The sequence below is a fragment of the Columba livia genome, chromosome 6, assembly GCF_036013475.1.
Source record: "Columba livia isolate bColLiv1 breed racing homer chromosome 6, bColLiv1.pat.W.v2, whole genome shotgun sequence".
NCBI lineage: Eukaryota > Metazoa > Chordata > Aves > Columbiformes > Columbidae > Columba > Columba livia.
This window is the reverse complement of record NC_088607.1, coordinates 9,126,174-9,144,390: the sequence shown is the minus strand read 5'-3', so window position 1 is coordinate 9,144,390 and position 18,217 is coordinate 9,126,174. Positions and strand designations below refer to the sequence as shown.

At 48.8% G+C, this 18,217-nt stretch overlaps 1 protein-coding gene across 7 annotated transcripts in view; it reads right to left on the bottom strand.

Moving 5' to 3' along the window:
- Nucleotides 1-18,217, bottom strand: part of AFAP1L2 (actin filament associated protein 1 like 2) — an 84,857-nt gene that overhangs the window by 8,089 nt on the left and 58,551 nt on the right. For 4 of the 7 annotated variants that reach the window (XM_065066929.1, XM_065066928.1, XM_065066931.1 and 1 more), the window contains 8 exons: nt 13,808-13,899; nt 9,410-9,500; nt 6,237-6,320; nt 3,624-3,829; nt 2,857-3,036; nt 2,255-2,344; nt 1,421-1,505; nt 295-399 (listed from right to left, as the gene is read on the bottom strand). In XM_065066929.1, the coding sequence (XP_064923001.1) occupies nt 295-399; nt 1,421-1,505; nt 2,255-2,344; nt 2,857-3,036; nt 3,624-3,829; nt 6,237-6,320; nt 9,410-9,500; nt 13,808-13,899 (933 nt within the window). The remainder of the gene's footprint in view (nt 1-294; nt 400-1,420; nt 1,506-2,254; nt 2,345-2,856; nt 3,037-3,623; nt 3,830-6,236; nt 6,321-9,409; nt 9,501-13,807; nt 13,900-18,217) is intronic. The other 3 variants (XM_065066930.1, XM_065066932.1, XM_065066933.1) reach the window with 3 other exon arrangements.

Here is an 18,217-nt window from a genome sequence, read left to right as displayed (position 1 = left end):
TCTGCGTGCATGTCTGGTAGTACCTGCCCTTCCTCTTGGGTCACCCTGTGAGCTGTTGCCTGCCCTTGTAAGCCACACAGTCACCTTCATGTGTAAGAGGCACCACAATCCGCAAGGATTTACTGGCACAGACCAAGCAGACTGCGACCTCCTGCCTCCCACAGCAGGACAGCCTGGCACGTGTGCGTTTGAAAGGGATGATGCCTGGTGTTCATCCTGCCCTGCACAGCGAGACCCAGCCCTCAGACAAGTCCCTGCAGAGGTGCTCATGCTGGCACTCATGCTGTTACTTACTGGAAGTCTCCAGGGATCTCTCTGGGCTATCCAGGGAGCTGGATTTTTTCCTCCCGAGGTTCATCAGGTTGCTCAGTTTCAGGCCAGTTGTGCACTTCTTCTTAACTACCAGGAAGGAAAAAGAAAAAAATGTATGTGGGGCTTTCCCAACTCACAGCCCACTGTCCCAGCTGGGTGTCCTGCAACCAACAGCCCTGTGGCACACACATCACTTGCAGAGAGCAAACCTGTGACTCAGGGATATGCTGTAACAGTCCAAAGCCCAGGGAGATGGTGAGTGAGCAGCACAAGTCATCTCAGTTAAGTGATGTGCCCAAAACACTGAATCTATATTGTGTTAAACGTGGGTTAGTGCTGACCAAACACTAGTCCCTGCAGGAGCTGTGGGAAGGCTGTTTGCTCAGGTCTTGCTGGGCAGGTGCCAACCTCCTTTCACTGTCTTATATTACAAAAAATTGAATTAAAAATCATTACCCATAAATATGTATGGCTTTCAAGTCTTTTCCTTTCTAAAAGAGGGGCTCAGGGTGGGGAGGGGAATGTTTATGCCCAAAGAGGCTCTTCAGCATTTTCTGGCTGAGCACATCAGTCAGTGTGTGAACATGGCTGTGGCTGTGTAATCATCAGGCAGTCCTTGTAAGAAACCAAGTTGGATGTTTTCAGTTGGCATTTTCTTTCTCTGTAGCACAACGAAATGATGAAATCCTAATGTGGAGGGACTGAGCAGCCGAGCTCCATCTGTTGGGTGGCCCCAGCAAGTCCTCAGCATGGATTTCTCTTTCTCTTCAATATGTAGATGGGTCCCACCACTCTTCTAACAGAACATCTCATCTCATCTTATAACGTACCTAACTGACTCATCTTATAGATGTAGAATGGAGCTCAAATCCTAAAGTCAGATGCCCTAGTGTGAAGGTGTAACTCTCCCATTGGAGACAGCTCAGTATCTCACACAAATCCACCTATCACTTCATTACGGAAAAAACAGGCAGTGAATACACACGCAGCTGTCACCCTGCATCAGGTCAGTTTGGGGTGGCAGTGGCAGGAGACACTACAGAAACCCTCACCGCATGTGCAGGGTCAGTGGCCTGGTTTCACCCCCACTCCCAGGGTAAAGTTTTACCATCTTTTATCTCCGCTGTCTCTGGGTGGCCATCCGTGCTGCTCCCGCTCTCAGAGGCCGCAGAGTACCTCTCAGATACCTCCACCTGTCAACAAGCACCAGATACAAGCTCTGTAGATGCACATGACCCTTTCCTCCAGCTGGCACCCGCCACAAGTGTCTTTTTCCCCCCTCCTAAATTACAAGGTCAGTTGCAGAGGTTTTCTCCCGCCCTGTGCCCTCTCTGTTGTTTCTGAGACCAATGTGGGCAGATATGACACATGAACCAATACAGCTAGGCTCAACTCTGAGATGATGTAGTGGCACCACTGATGCCACCCTATCTCCTCCTGCCCTGAAGCCAGGCTGGTGGGGGCATTTGCCAGTCCCCACAGGAGGGCATGGGCAGAGGAACTGGCCAGACACACAAACAGGTGCGTTTTGGGTGTCCACTAGAGACTCATGAAGGTTTCTTTCTCCTCCCACTGTTTTGGAACAAGCTGACTTCAGGGAAGTGTCACCTAAACCTAAACTACAGACTGGCCCAAGCCCTGGCGTCCAAGGGTCTCCGTCTCTTCTGAAGCTCTTGGTGAGCACAACTGCCCTGTTGGATGAGATAGTGCTTCTGCCTGGTATGGCGGAGTCAGTTTTAGGGAAAGATGTGGCAACAAAATTAAGATTGCAAAGGAAAATTAAGATTGTTCCAATAACACTACTTTTCAGCAGAAAAGGGGCCTGGTTACCTTAATATCAGTCTTTGCACAGATAAAATTACTTCACCTACAACTATTATTTATTAAAAGAACAAGATGGAAAAGCCTAAGTGCTCATTTTCACTGTAGAGACAAGGTGTACCTTTGGGTAACTGAGACGCAGTGAATCTGGAATGTACTGGTTGCCTTCAGTGCCTCCTTCGCAGAGCAGACCACTGGTCTCCTGGATGACCTGTGCAGAGGGGAAGCCATCACCTGTGAGAGAGCTGCAGTAACGGGATCAACACCTCTTCCCCACCCAGGACAAGCAAAACCACAGCAGGCTGGGACACCCATGATTTAGGCTCCCTGGGACGCTGGGGACGCTGCTGGTGTTGCAGCAGGCAGCCAGCAGACTCTGCTGGATTCAAGCCAGCCAGGGAGCGCCTGCCAGCAAAGGCAGCCCCAGCGCCTCACAGCCCCGCTGCTGCCCCAGGGTTCTGTGAAGGCTCCTTCTGCTGCCATCTCAGGGAAAGGGCCACTTCTCTCCTCCTGTCCTCAGCCAACCCATGTTGGGCTCCCTCCTGCCACAGCAGCTGAGCTGGGAGGTCCTTCCACAGTCTCCCTTGTGCAGAAGGCAGCAGGGAGCTGCAGGAAGAAGCTATCCCAGGACATGGAAGTGGTGTGCTTGTATACAGGCTTGCAGCGAGGAAGGGGTAGAAGTGTGGGAGCAGCTGCGGGGCAAGTCCCAAAGGCAGCACTGACCCTGAGCCACTGCTCTGCCTGGTCTTTACTCTGCAGCCCCAGCACGATGACGTCGGCGTTGGTGGGGATGATCTTCAGCTTGTGCTCTTTCTTCCTCACTTGTTTTTCCTTGTGAATGACAGTGCAGCCCAGCAAATTCACGTCAAGCTGAGGGCTATGGTCTTTGGAGCTCTTGTAGCACTGGGGAAGGAAGACGGGAGGGCAGGTAAGAAGCTGAGGAGGGACTTCTCTCTGGCTTGCTGGTGTGAGCTCAACCCTAGAAGTGGCTCAGTGCAACCACACATTAAGTGTGCAGAAAACAAGAAGGTCCTATAGGTCCTATAAGGCTGAGATGTCTACACAGACTACACACAAGACATTTCTATACATATAGAGATACACATCCATCTATGTACATGCATAAATAGTTCGAAACACCTCTCACAGATACTGCTAGAAGGGTCAAGTATGTGGTTAGTCAGTGGGATAAGCATCCCTTCTGCTTAACCACCTCAAAAATTTCCCCAAAAAGCATCTCTAGGCATTTGGGGAGTTTGGGATTTTGGCCACAAATGTGCCTTTGTGCCCCCCTCAGCAGCCCCATGCCCACGTCACTTCTGAAAAGGGAATGAGATCCCCAAGTCTCTGGGGACATGGTTTCTGAAGCATTCTTTCTAGAGGTACTTTGGTTTTGCCAACTATTTAACATGTCTTGAGGTGCCACTTCCCTCCCCGGCTCGTGAAAATAGGTAGTTTTATACAGAAAGTGAAGTGAGTGATCTACCCACCAGCAACCTGGTGTCCTTGATAACACACAGCTGTTTCGCCCACTGTCCCAGCCATTTCTTTCTCCACAGGAATGCACAGATGCGGGCATCCTTCATCAGCTCAATGGTGGCCTCCGTGGATGGCCACTGATGCGTTGCTGACTTGCCTTTGCTGCTCTCCTCTTCATCGTAAGATTCATAGGAGCTACTAACAGCTTCACCATCTTCTACAACAAAAGCAAAGCTCTGTCATTAAATACATTTCTAGGACAACTCTGAGTCTATTGTTTGCCTCAGCCATGCTCACACATGCAAAAGCTTCCAGCGCAGGGATGTGTCTTTTGAGGCTCTTCTACAGGGGGGAAATCAACAGGAAAATAACTCTCATCGATTTTTTTTTCTTTCTAGCCCAGCATTAATCTCATTGCAATGCTTTGTACCTAATGGTCTCAGTTAGCAAACACTCAAAAGACACTTCTCAGTAGACCACAAATTTGAGAACATTCCCTTAGACATCTTCTGATGTTTGCTGCCTTACCCCCCCAAAGATGCTTTTTCTACTTTCCACTTCAAGACAAACACAATTTTTAAGGCAACAGTATGCTACAATCAGCCCTTGTCCTCTGAATGTCAGAAGAAAAGATGGTATTTGCGAGGCCATGCAGCAAGCAATGATCTATTGTATTTGAGATGTCATTCTGCTTTCCCTCTCTGGGCTAACAGGTCTCTCAGCATCCAAGGGGCAGCAAGGGGCTCTGTTGCACTGTTGTTGTTGTTACACTGTTGCAGCAGCAAAAATTAGTCATAAGTGGCAGCTGTAAATAACAGTATTCACATTTTTCATGTTCACTCCTAAATGGATTGCTACGTTATTAGGATGAGTTAGGTTTTTCAATACCCAGCTCTAATGTGCTGTAGGTTATTGGAGTTTTCAGCTGATAGGAACAGCTGGGTATTGGTACCAGATTCATCAGAAACAACAAAAATGTTCCCACTGACTGCAGGGGATTTTGCAATGCTCTGCTGATGTTTACAGTATGGCTCTTATTTGCCAGGTAAGCTCACACAGCGAGATGGTAAAATTTGGGCAGCATCTGTGTAGGGTTTTGCATTCCTGTCCTACAGCACAGAGGAATATCATTAAGATTCCCACACCAGAATTTAATCTAATTTTGATTCTCATAGGATCTTAATATCCATATGAAAGTAACATTATCAGATTGGTGCAAAATAAAAAGAGAAAAAGCAGCAAGAGGGAAAAAAAAGCATTAGGAGCTTCACTGAAGAACATTTCTTAAGTCAGGTTTATTTGTTCTTAAAATAAAAGGAAGTGAGAAGCAGTAACAAATCTATAGCCTTACACCCAGTCAAATCTCACTCTATGACATCCCTCAAGTGATCAGAGCTGCACCAATTAAACAAACTTAACTTATTAAAAAGCAAATGGTCCCTTTCAAATTCTCTGAATGGTGCTGACAGCAGACTACTGGCTTACCATCTCCAGACCCTCCATGTATTGGACTGTCCATCTTTTATGGGAAAACATTACCCCCCAATGCATTATCACTATGCCAGCCTTGTCCACAGGAACCCTGGGCAGAAGTTCAGAGGAAGTAAAAGTGTTGAGGCTTCTCATGCCTAGAAATACCAAGAAGCTGAATCTCTGCACTGCTAGGGACCCTTATGCAGCAGAAGGATGCCTAAGGGAACTTCATCTTCTAAACCTTCCTCCTTAGCAACATGAGGCTGTTGCTAACTGCTCCTCTGGTCCCTTTTGGGTGTCTCTGGTGCCCCTCACCTAGGCATTAGGTCTCAGGCTGCCACCTTTCTCTCAGCAGGAGCCTTTGCCTCTCTTTTGTGCATCAACCACAACCACAAGTGCCTCATGAGATGAGCTTTTCTCTGCTTGAAGAGCTGCAGCCATTGCTGGTGTGGTGACACTGCTACGGCCTTACAATGGAAAGGTGTTTTCCAGGGTGCGTAGCTGGGAAACTGGGACAAGTTTTGTTTGGGTGACTCAAGACAACACTGTCATCATTACTAAGGTTCACTCTAACCCAAGTCATTCTTGTGCATTCATTCTCAGGCACTTCAGTACAATGTCTCCATTTCCACCTACTGGCACTTTCAACAAAGAGCACAGTTTTATCCTCTCATTGCTGTGACATCAGTGGCAGCCATGTCCTCAGATGTCTTCATCTAATCCACCTCTGCTTTCCTGTTTGTCTTCCCACAGCCTCTCAGGGAGCTAAATCAATACTATGATGCAGGAAGCTCCAACCATCTCACACCCCAGAGCTCTCTCTCCCTGAGCAGAGAACCTTCAACATTCGCTGAACTTGTCAATACAGCCAGCGTTACCACATGTCAGCTCCACATCGGTGGCCAGAACTGGGGGAATACAGACCAGGGAAGTTCTCTTCATTATAATTTTGAGCACGGGGAAAGGCACACAAAAATGTCGCCTTGTGTACATCAAGCACGGGCAGAGAGAAGGGAGAGGTGGTTAACGTCCATGCAAATAATGTGCAACACCAGGGGAAGGCACGTGATCACCTCCGCTAAAACTGAGTTTTGGTTTTGTTGTTGTTGTTTTTTAAAGAAAGCACCTCAGGTTTGGAAAGCATGCCATACCCATCGTTATTGTGGCATAAATAACGCCCTCAGTAACCTGCAACCCTGGCCTGGGTCCAGCCGCAGCAAGCCTACCAAAAAGACCTGCACAGTCAAAAGGAAAGAGAAAGGGAGACAAAGAGAGAAAGCCACAGATAAGCAGATGTGAAGAACAAGGGTGTCAGTCGGCTCAGCCCCACGCTCCCCCCTTGGCCTGCGAGGAGCACACTGTACAATGAGACCTCAAACAGGAACGTTTGCAACCCGTCCCCTCAAAAAAGGCAATTCCCTTTAAAACAGAACCATCGTCATCGTAATTAAAATCAGCCAGGGCTGATGAGCTGTTTCAGATGGAATAATTATTGCTCAGTTGGCAGTCACGTTGCCCCTTGCATTTTCATTCTATTTCTTATCGCACCCTTCAATTATGCAAACACAGATGAGGACGGTTTAACACATTTCAGCCCAGGAGGAGAGGGAAGCAGCAGCATTTGCCAGAGCTGTAAAATGAAAGGCAGAGGCATTCCCAGTGGAGAGTCGGGAATCCTGCTGATGAAAGAGGGACCCCGAGACCCAGAGGTCTCGCCTCCCTGCTTCGTTTTAATTAATTCACCCACAGTTTGTTACAGTGCCTCACAGTCCCACCTCGGCTGCTGCACAAATCCTCTATCTCCTCAGCCCATCTGGAGGCTTGCTTTGATGTCCTTTCTTGGCAGTGCACCCACTAATTTTAGTGATGTTCCTCTTTTTGTTAGGTTTCACCCCACCTATTTGTTTGGAGATGCATGGGTGCTTTCCAAGGCTCACACTGTAATTCTGCCAGAAACACCACCAGCAGCTCCCTGGACCATCAGCCCCTTCCCTACCCAGCTTATGGGGAGAAGGGGGTGAGCACAGAGGGCTTGGGGTGTCAGTGGGGTCAGGTTTTGACATATTTGGCCAGGGAAAAGCCATGCATGTCCAGATTGCTCTTCAGCAACGGCAGTCACATCAAGGTCTCAAGGCAGTTACCAGCAATGAGCATCATTCCATGTAGAACAGGTACAGGGTACTATTACCATCTGATAAAGCAAGAGGGGAAAAAGGGATGGGGAGCCCAGTTTTGTACTTGTGGAACCAACAGGCAGGACTGAGACCCACAGGTTTCCCCCATATGCCACTGGATTTGGAGCCTGATCTCTTGACATGAACCAGAGCACCATCAGCTTCTGTCGCTGCATGGCATGCTACGCTTCAGCCTCTCCCAAGCCCTCCACAGCCTGAGACTGCTGGTCAAACAGCTATTTGTAGCAGTCACAGACTGCCCCGTCTTGACAGCGCCCCCATCAAATGGGTTTTTTCTCTCTCTTTTTTTTGACCGTGCTCACAGGGTCTCTTGCTCCCTTAGGCATCTGACTGGCCTGGATTTCAGTGGATGGTGGGCGTTACTGCATCTTTGAGCAGTAAGCTACCAAGGAAAAGCAGAGGTTTAAGCTGGGTGTGTGCTTATCGCTCCTGCCAGCCAAGGCTCTGAACACAAGATGAGTTCATGGAGCTGCCTGGATAACTTAACCTGTGTTTCCCAGCATACGGATCCATGGCCAGGCTCCAGCTAATCTGGTGTATGTCTTTACATGCCATGGCTCTTAGTGCATTATCCTCTTTCCCAACGTGCAACAGGGAAAAAAAAGAGTCCATTTATCTTACAGTGCAGGCAACTGGAAACACCCGCAGGGACAAGGCTGCAGTGACCTGTGCTGCCCCAGCTTCAAGAGGGTTTCAACCCCCTGCACCCCACACACCACAGCCCTGCCCTCAGCCAAACAACCCACAGCATGTCAGCAAAACCAAGCTGGCACCTACACATGGCAGAGCTGGGGGGAACCTCTCCTCTGCACCAAATGGCACGTTCCACCCCAGCCATGGTGAGCCTGCACCTTTTCCCACCTGAGCTGGGTGTAATCTTCCCATTCACCACTGTAAAACGGCTGCAGCCAAAACGGGATGGTTCAGGAAAATGAAGATATTTCTACGTCCCCCTTTTTTGTTTAGCAGTGTAACCCCGAAGCCTCAGTGAGAACAGTGACCCACACTGAGCTACAACTTGTCTGGGAGCGCAAGGTGCACACAGGCAGCGAGGGCTGTTCGGATACACCAACCCCCAAACACTGCAAGCGGTGCCAAGGAGCACACTGGGGCTGGAGAGGACTCAGCTTCTCTCATAAGCAGCTCAGATTCAACAGCCAAGAATTTAGATCCTAATCTTTTACCCTCAACTCTCACTTCTTTGCTTGTCTTGACTCTCCCCGCTGAGCTCTGCCCCACAGTGTGTACATCAGTGCATCCTGCTCCGCTGCAGTCAGGGCTGATGAGCAGAGATCCCCTTCTGCAGCAGAGCGATGTAATCTGTCTCATTTGGGCTTAAATGGATTGTAAACTGATGACAAGATCAGCTCTGCTATTAGATCAGAGGGAGGTAATCTCTCATGAAGGATGTTCACCAAAGGAAGGATGCAGGAATATATCCTAAAAAGTGATAATCCGGGAGCTCAGCCTGCATGCGACAGTCTACCCTCAAAGTGGGGGGCCCCATGGATGACAGGTACCAGTGACACTGCTGAGGACATTGCTGGGAGGTGCTAACCAAAGTGGCGAGCGAGTGTGCGCAAAGGCGACCCACACACTGTCCCCTCACACGAAGTGTGGCTTTTTAATCAAGTTAACAGATGGTTAAGCTGCCACAGGAGACAGAGCTAGATAAACAGCCAATTATAAAAACAGTTATCACTTCTAACAGACCAACAGAGTCATGGATTTTGAGCCCCAAAGGGATGATTAGAGCACTAGGACATGAATGCAAGCCACCACAGCTTCACCACCCACTCCTGAGTAGAAACCTGTGTTTCAGTACAGCCTATCTGCCAGAAAACCATCAAGACAGATAGAACCCACAATGGTTTAGAGTATTTTACAGTGATGTTACATTAACCCAGGCATACTATTAATACTTATTTCTACAGGAAATTAAAAAAAAAAAAAAAAAAGTAATCTTTCCATCTAGCACTGGATCTGTAATATCAAGCGTGACCAGCATCACAAAACAAAGTTATCACATGAGCTGTAAGAAATGCCTGCACTTTCGTTTACTCATTCTCATAAACCTCAAGTCCTCCATTTCCCACACGAAACCCCCCAGAGAGTTAGCTGTGATATACCATTTACAGAGACATCATACGGCTCAGCCTCTTCATAATAGCCCTCTGGGGATTCGATCTTGGGGACTGGAGGTTGTTTTGTTTCAGGAATCTGCAGAGTAAATAAATAAAAGAATCATGATTTAAGGTAAAAACAGATAATTTAAAACAAAGAGGCATCCTTTTTATTAGCGCTGAAGTGCATCCTAGTGGATGAGACCTTTTAGATGCACACACCAGGGTTTTAATACAAACTGGTTGAGATGACAGGGAAGACAGACTGCTGAACAATTCCAGAGTACAGTTAGTTCAAATATAAAGGAGTCATTTAAAACTCCCGTATAATTATGTCATAAATATTCTTTTTTAAAATTTTGTTCGAAGCCCGGGGAAGATCAACTCATGTGTTTCCTCAAAAGCAGCAATCCAAACCCATTTGCCTTATCGTGAACTGGGACTCCCGCCTGCGGTACCAACATCAACATGGAACCAGAAGGTCAGACATTTCGCGCAATCCTGGTTTGACACTGAAGAGCATAACCTGAGCAGTCACTGGTCATATCTCCAAAGTTCTGACTGATAGCAAACCAACAGCTAAAAATCTCTGCTTTAGGAACTATTTCAGGAATATTTAATTGTGCTCTGAGCAAAAAATGAAGGAAATGGATGAACAACGCTGATGGAAAAACTGCCTTTGAAAAGAGTCCAAGTGTTGGAAAATCCCTGCGGTGCCTGCCAAGCCCCTCCCTAAGCATAAGCAAGGGCTGGCAGGAAAAACAACGCCTTGATCTTTTAGAAATATGAGGGAGGGGGGGGGGGGGAAAAAGAGAAGCTAAGAACAAACTTTTTACTTTTCAAGTAATTCACATGGCTGTTGAATGTGAGACAGCAGAGTCAGAGATCACAGTAGGATGAGCACACAGCTTGTACTCTGCCCAAAATACATGGCAGCCCACCTCTTGCACCATGATCCAACAGTAGCATCACCCTGTTCCCCAGTGAGGTGTCCCCTCTCCTTGCCCAGGTCAAACCACCCCCAGTCATCTGACAACGGAATGCTCTGGCTCACACCCCTCCAACTGGCTCCTGACGGACACCTGTGCAAATCCTGGATGGGAGGTTCAGTGTGTGCAGGGCTAAAGCCCAACTCGTCCCAGGAGGACATGCAGAAGAGCAGGTCCCTCTCTGCAGAGACAGCAATGTTGAAGGTCTTAGATCATGCATGGTCGTTGAACACCAGCCCATGTGATTGCTCCCGGTGGACTGGAGAAGAGGGGCCAGCTGGGCACCAGCATTGCAGAGCAGTCTAGGGCAGATCAGTCCCTTCGGTCATGCCAGCATCATAAAATGCAAGTTCAAAGCTGCGCATCCTGCACTGCATATTCCAACAGGTACTGCTGCCCAGAAGCAGAAAGGAAGCATTGAAGGAAAATATTTTCTGGCCAGCAACTGCCCATGAAGGGTGATGCTGCTGAGCCTGTGGGAGCTGGGTACCCTGACCACACCGGCCAAAATCACGCGTCTCTGCTCCCACATGGGCAAGCTGCCCATGGCTCTGCCAACCTCACAAACTTCTCAAGTATTCTGGATGAAAACTCCTTCCTATGTGGGTCTGCCAAATGCTGTCAGCAGAGTCTGAGCTGCTTTCCAGAGCCAGGTAGGACACACTGCCGGAAAACACTTGCCTCCAAACACTTAAAGGTTTAGGAACTTGTCTTAATGTGTTAAATTAAAGAAAGAAAAACAAACCCAGCCACTCCAAAGCTTTACTTAATCCCTTCCCTGGCCTGGAAATGTGTGTGCATTTGCCATCTGTGGTGGCCTCCTGCATGTAGCCAGCTCACAAATTGCCTATGCAAAGAAATGCTGTGGGTTTATTTGACAGTATCCCACAAGTGTCAGGGAAAGCAGGGGGGAAGGGATTGCTCCATTTTGTTTCCTACAGACAATGGGAGCCAACAGGGACTAGGTGGGACTGCACCTCAGCTGCCACAGAAGCTATTTTTTTCCTCTTCTCTTTCCTTAAAGGCATGGAGTTGTTTTGTCTCTAGCTTAAGTCAAAGAGTACACGCTGCATTACCTAACCCAGAATGGCCCTCACAGAACATTTGCCTCTTGCATTACGGCACAATGGAGCACATAAATAAAACCTTCTTGGGCATCTGCATCCGTGCTGCATGACCTTCTCAGTGGATGGCTGCGGAAAACAGCAGAGCTGCCAGGGCTACCACAGATGAAAGGTCACCAGTGTCTGAGCCACAGCCTACAGAACTCATTGTTTCAAGGTTGCCTTGGGACAAATCCAAAGAAATTAGTGGGATCCAGCTGCGCTGTTGGGTTGCCCATTGACTGCTGGTGTCAGTAAATACCAGGGACAATCTTCTGTACAGAGCTTTATCACCAAATTTCTCTTGTGCCTCAAAGGCAAATGTAGAGCAACACCACAGCCTTGGCATCGTCAAACCACAGAAAGCTCCAGAGCTAAACCAGATATATTCTGAAGTCTTCTCCTAATCTCCCTGTTTCTGTGTGAGGAGCTGTGCTCCCTCCTCCACCACACAGGTGGCCGTGGCTCTTGCTCGCGCCAGGACCAGCAAACACAGACACGAAGATTCATTTCCCCTCAGCAGCAATTTCCACACTCTAACTGGGACCACATTAAAGTTCTCCTCAGCCCAACCCCTTAAACTAAGCTCAGGTATCTTTGCTGCCAACAGCCCACTGACATGAGATGCCCACAGCAAGGAGGTACTTGGGAGGCCAGCTCCAGTGGTGAGCAGGTGGGAGAAGGTAGTTCCCAGCACAGGCCTGGGAGAAGATGGATGGCTTAGGTACCCTTCTCAGCTAACATCCAAGACTATTTTTTCTTAAATTCCCTCATTTAGCTTCCCGATTGCCCTATCAGAAAGCTGAGATGCACCAAGCACGAGCACAGAAGTCCTGGGGACACCCAGCTGCTGCTTCCCCAGTCAAGCCTTCATTCCACTGCACCCCCATGCTCCTGCCCACCTCCCTGCCACGGCCACCACCTCCTCCAGCCTTGAGAAACCCAAAGCCAAACAGCGATCCCTCTCTGGTCACTGCTCCCAGGCAACTCCAGCTCCAGCACTGAATCCCCAGACGGCTGCGTGGGCAGGGCCCCCCGGGGCTGGAGCAGCTCCCAGCAGGCAACCGCACTGTGTCCAGGGTTTGTTGGCTGCATCCCATCCTATCTCCTTGCTTTCCCAGCTCCTCCAGCTAACTCCAGCTGAGCCACACAGCCCCCTGGGCAGAAGTCCTGGGGCCTCACCCTGTGTCCTCCTTCCTGGGAAAGGAGCAGATCCTCCTCCATGGATGCACCACTCCTCCCCTTCCTCCCCATGTATACTCCCTGCCCTCCTTTCCTTTCACATCCCGAAATCCCAGCTACAGCAATTCCCACGTCAGATCAGCTACTGAGCAGCAACATCCAGGGTCTCTAGGATGACCCGTGCCTCTTAAGGACAGCCTGGCTGACTTGCTGGCATGGAGACAAAATCCTACTGAAAGCTGATGGCGTTGAACTGGACCCTGGCTACATTTATACTGGAGCCTGACCAGATTTATAGCTGCCCTATGGAAAAATCTACAGTGTTGGCAACTCCTCCTTGCAGACCTGTGGGCTGTACAACTTGTGTAACACCTGGCACAGTCACCCAATGCACAGACAACACCACGAAGCAAACCTGATCTTCTCTGCTAATGACCAAACCGTGCAAGGCTCTGCCAGTGAGGAAGACCCTGGTGCTGACCAGGATCACCCCACCACCCCGCAGCTGAACGATTTCTGGCTTTTTTAAGCTCATGCCAGCAGCCTGGGCATAGCTGCTTTACAACTTGGCGGAGATTTCCAAAGCAACAGTTAAGAGTCAACCTCACCTTTGTTTCTTTGAAAACCTCAATTCTATTCCTTTTCTGAGCTTGGATTACTGTGTGACGTGTGTAGGCTTCCCTGGCAGGGAATACAGCCTGTTTTACACATTTCTCCTGCACGTGCATGGAAAGCCGAAGGCTCTTGCAGCTGCCTGCTCCACTTGTGCACAAGCTTTGGGGACAGCAGGGGTTTATGAATGTCCAGCCACCTCATAGCATGGCCACCCTGCCGGGGCCACCAGCCACCCGCAGTGCCCACACCAGCCACACACTGACCTGCAGAGTTCGCAAGGACCAAATGTACAGCTGGAAACTCCTACACTGGGGAGCCCTTAGTTGAATCTTCATTTTATCATTATTATTTTTTAAATAAAGCTCACCTGGACTACTTGTCTCACTAACATAGACAGGCAGAGGTCACTCCATTTAGCCGTGCTGCATAGAACATGACAAAAGAGAAGCCTCCAGGGCTTCAGATCCCCAGACTGAGGGCTAGGCAGTGAAAAGCAAAGGATTTCCAAAACCTACCTTGGGAGGGGGGAGGTCCGGCAGGCTCTTCTGAGGAGGGGACGAATGCAGTCCTGAGTCTCCATTGGTCAAGGAGTTTCTCCGATCCAGCCCTGCAATGCACAAATACAATCATATTGATGGCATGTGGCATTTCCCAGCAAAGCGCTGTGCAGGAACAGCGAGGTGCTATTTCAGTAGGAAGCAAAGTGACAATTACAGGCAGCACTGCAGGGCCACCATGTCATTTCAGGCCATACCCAGGAATGTGGCACTTGGAGACCCAGCAGAAGAACTGGCCTCTGCTTTTTGGGTATGTTTTTCCCTCTGGAGGGAAAACTGTGAAGTTCAACCCCACTGCTGAAACTTTAAAGGGTCTTGAGAAGCACCTTGGGCAGATATTACACAGGATCTGGAAATCCACAGCACTTTAGTCCTTGCTAGCACTGATCCCTGCTGCTGTGAGCAGACACAACAGTGACTGTCCCTGCCTCTGCTGCTTTTCCAGAAAACTGGAGCTAATACCACCCAGCTCCCAGATCCAACTGCAAAGGTTGCTGCCTAGCTGGGCTGCAGGATGCTTTATCAAAGACAGCCAAGAACAGTAATTTAATTGCTGTTGAAGGAAGAGATGCTCTTGAAGCAGCCCAGGCCAACCATGTGAAAGGGCATATCGCAGCAGAACTGCTCCAGGCAATCTGTGTCTGCCTCTGGAAAGTCAGATTTTCCAAGCAGCTGAATGCAGAGAGATTCAGTAGCTGGAGGATATGCTGAAGGCTCAGAACACTTGTGTCCGGTCCCTCTTCCCCCACCACAGAACTCCTGGGTGGCCTCAGACAAGTGCCCAAATCCCACGACCTCCAAGACAGTGTAATGCAGCAATGCTCAAGAACAAGTGGGAGAAGGGCACAAATGGCTGAAAAATGAAGGGCTTTGAAGGCATTATTCTGTGCAGAGGGGAAGTCCCCTTTTACAGAGTGTCTCTTGCCAAATACTCTAGGAGAAATGAGGCCAAGATATCCAGATATTGCAAGTCCAGTAAATTAAGCAAGGGAATTAGGTGCAAAATCTGCAATGAGTTGGTGTTCCAGCTCCCTTAGTCACCTGCTGATGCTCCAGCCATATTCCTCAGGCACACACAGAAACCACCAAGGCATCGCGCAATGCCCAGTAGCAGTTAGTGCTGCACTCAGAAGACACGGGCAGGAATTTCGCTGCATATTTCTGGGCCTTAAAAATAGAAGCTGGAAACCACATTACTTTGTTCACGTCTGGGGCTTGGAAACCACGATGACAGCTCTGCCCTGCCAGGCTTCAGACCGCTCCTGGCCTGATGGCACAAGAGCCCAAAACACATCTCTTGTGACAAATTGCTCCCTGTAACGCAGGTCTCCTGGTCACCAACACTGGCTAACTTCTGTAAGTCAGGAAGACACAGAGACCCATAGATAAATACACACCAAGACTCCAATCAGCTCTTTGCACCCTGCAAGTAGGGCTGCTGGATGTCATGTAAGGTTCAAACAGAGTAAAGCAGGGGAGCCTAAGACTGATAACGGGGAGATGCACCCACTGAAACAGCTCATGATTATATTGCCAGAGTCATATCTACAGGCTGCTCCTGTGGGTTGTCCTTTTCTGTAAAGGACCATGGAGACTGCACTCTCAGGGCAGACACCTTCCATCAACAGCAGCTGCTGAGGCCACTGATGTTTTGGGCAACACCAGAAGCAAGGTTGAGATTTCCTAAAGCCAAAAAGGGATTATCTCTGCACTCACAGTTGTCCACACAGGGGCCTTTTAGTGGAGAGAAACGGGCCAACTTGCATCCTCTTGCATCAGGCAGAACCTCCCATGTTCAGCTCCACAGAAAAGAAATCATTGCAGCAGCAAAAACCACTGCCAAACCCTTTGCAAGCAGTGGCCATCTGTTCTCGACTCTCCAACAAACCTAGCAATCACCCCACTGCGCCCCACCATGCCTGGAAAATGCTGTTTGGTTTCTGTACCAGCGGTTCCTCCTCCTCCCACCAACTTCGAGCACAGGATGGAGACCACAGCTTCGGTCCTCACCCTGTTGGAAACCTGCCCACCTACTCCAGCTGAGGAACAGAGCAGGATGAGAGAGAGCTTTGATCTTCAGGCTCTGTGATGGAAGAACCACCGCTTTAACCTTCATCCTGACAAGACTGCTAGGAGATGTTACAGGGTTTTCTGTTCTGAGGTTGCAGAGGGCAGCTGTTGCTGTGTTCAGCATATGGGCACAAGCACGTAATGCAGGATTCCTGTATGGAGAGCCCACACAGCATGTGCTGTACACACCCCTTTCTTCTCCTGCTACACACATCAGCACCACAAATCACAGAGTGTTTCCTTATTGGGGTGGGACAGAAAGAGTATTTTTTTCCTAGATAAGCATTACCATTTTGCAGGTGTCTTCTGATAAAGATGTCTCTCTAAAACCTGGAACTTGGAGAGAATTCAGAAGAGAGGAAGAAGAAAAAGCAGGCAAAAAGCCTGCTGAAATTCACAGCTGTGCAAACTGTTGTTTATCTGTGCTCTCTGTTATTTGTAAAAGGGAATCCCTCCTGGAACATGGGCTAAGAAGACTGTAGTGACCACCACCAGGAGCCCTGCACTGTGCATCAGTTCCACCTCCCAGACTCCTGCACCTCGGTCCTTCTGTGCTGACTGCCAGAGGCAGATGGCATTTGGCTCAGTGAAGAGCCCCATGGACTTGCAGGGCAGAGACTCTCTGTGTTTCTCAAGTATATGAGATCAAGTAAATGATGGTGCCTTCATCACTCACTGCAGTGAATTCCATTTCTGCGCCATAAAAAGGCCAAAAGCAGCACACTGTTCAGCTTAAATCATTGCTGACGGACTTGGAAATAGTGAGTAAAATATGATTTTTTGCAGAAATAGCATGTTCTAAGGTTTGGAGGGGGGATTTTTGGAGCTGATGTATTATTGCTTCAGAAAGCATTTCACCCTGTGCTGCTAGAGCATGCCCAAGCACAGCTACAGTGGTGAAGAAACTCTGCAGGGCATAAGAGGTCCCATTGACCTCAGCCACAAAAGTGTGGTCACCACATCCCACCGAAGGATTTTGGTGAAAGGAAATGCACAGAGCTGCAGGGCATAAAAGGGGTAAAGGGAGCTGCATAATCCCTGGGGGATCCCAATCACAACCCCTAGCACCAGTGGGTACTACAGCCCCCTCCATCTGCTAAACCCAAACCTGCAGGTCCCACCACTGATCAGGCAGGCACCGAGCCCTCCGTGCACTCAAAGGCAGGATCAGGACTGTACACCCAGCTGCAGCTGTGGCTGAGGTCCCACACGTGTGTCTCACTGACTTCACCATTTCCAAATAACTCAGAAGTTTTACTTGGAATAGGGAGGTTGCGGAAAACAGTGAAAGAGTGAAGCTCTGGGTCCCACAGGGAGCAACTGAGTGGGTCGGCTTATGGCCTTGATAGGGAAAAATCTGAAATAAAAGAACCAACTCTAAAAATAAATGGTTTGAAATTTGCCCCTGTGTCTCAGCATGGTGGATCAGTGCAAGCCTTAAATAAATAACTTATATAAAGAGATGTTTCTGTTGCTGCTCAGCTGCCAGGAGCTACTGGGAGGCTGTGCAATCCTGTTGCGGAGCATCACAGCATCACCCAGAAGGCCCTGTCTGGAGATCACATTGGACCTACACATGTAATCTGGGAGGACATCCTGTCTTCAGCAGTATTTGAAGTTAACCTAAATTCAGCTGCAGATAGTCTAAAAAACAAAACCAAACAAAGAAAAAAACCCACCACAAAAAAGTAAAACCAAACCAAATAACTCTGGAAGTGGAGCTGTCCCAACTATCGCAGGACCAGCATGTCGACAGCAGGCTGCACTGATGTGTCCTCTTCTCTCGTCTACTAGGTTTGGAAACTTTGGGATAGGGTCAGCCTCTGACTACATGTGTATTAAGGAGATGTGTGTCAGTAATAATCTCACTCCATGCAACTATCAACAGAGCCTTTGTGATGAACTTCAAAAAGCAAGGACGTTTTTAGATAATTATGTTCTTCGCCACACTACAGGTTCAAAACCCAGGAAATCTAAATTGGAAATGAATGTTTTATCTCGGTTTAATTTCTTGGCTCATACACTGCAGAACTCTCGTGTCCCTGGGGAGATGAAGGTGCTCTCCCCGCACAGGTGGCAAGGGTGTGCTCGGGAACTCGCCTCGCAAGGTTGTGATGCTCAGACCCTCTGGGCTAGTGCAGAGCGACACACTAGAGAAGACACACACTTTCAAGGTCTCAGAGAGATGAAGTGGCTTGTTTTGTGGCCAAAGGAAACATGAGGGCTGCCTTAAATATTTCAGGCACTGGAGCTGCAAGCCTTAGAAGGCAACATTTTTATCCCAAAATAATGCCCTCC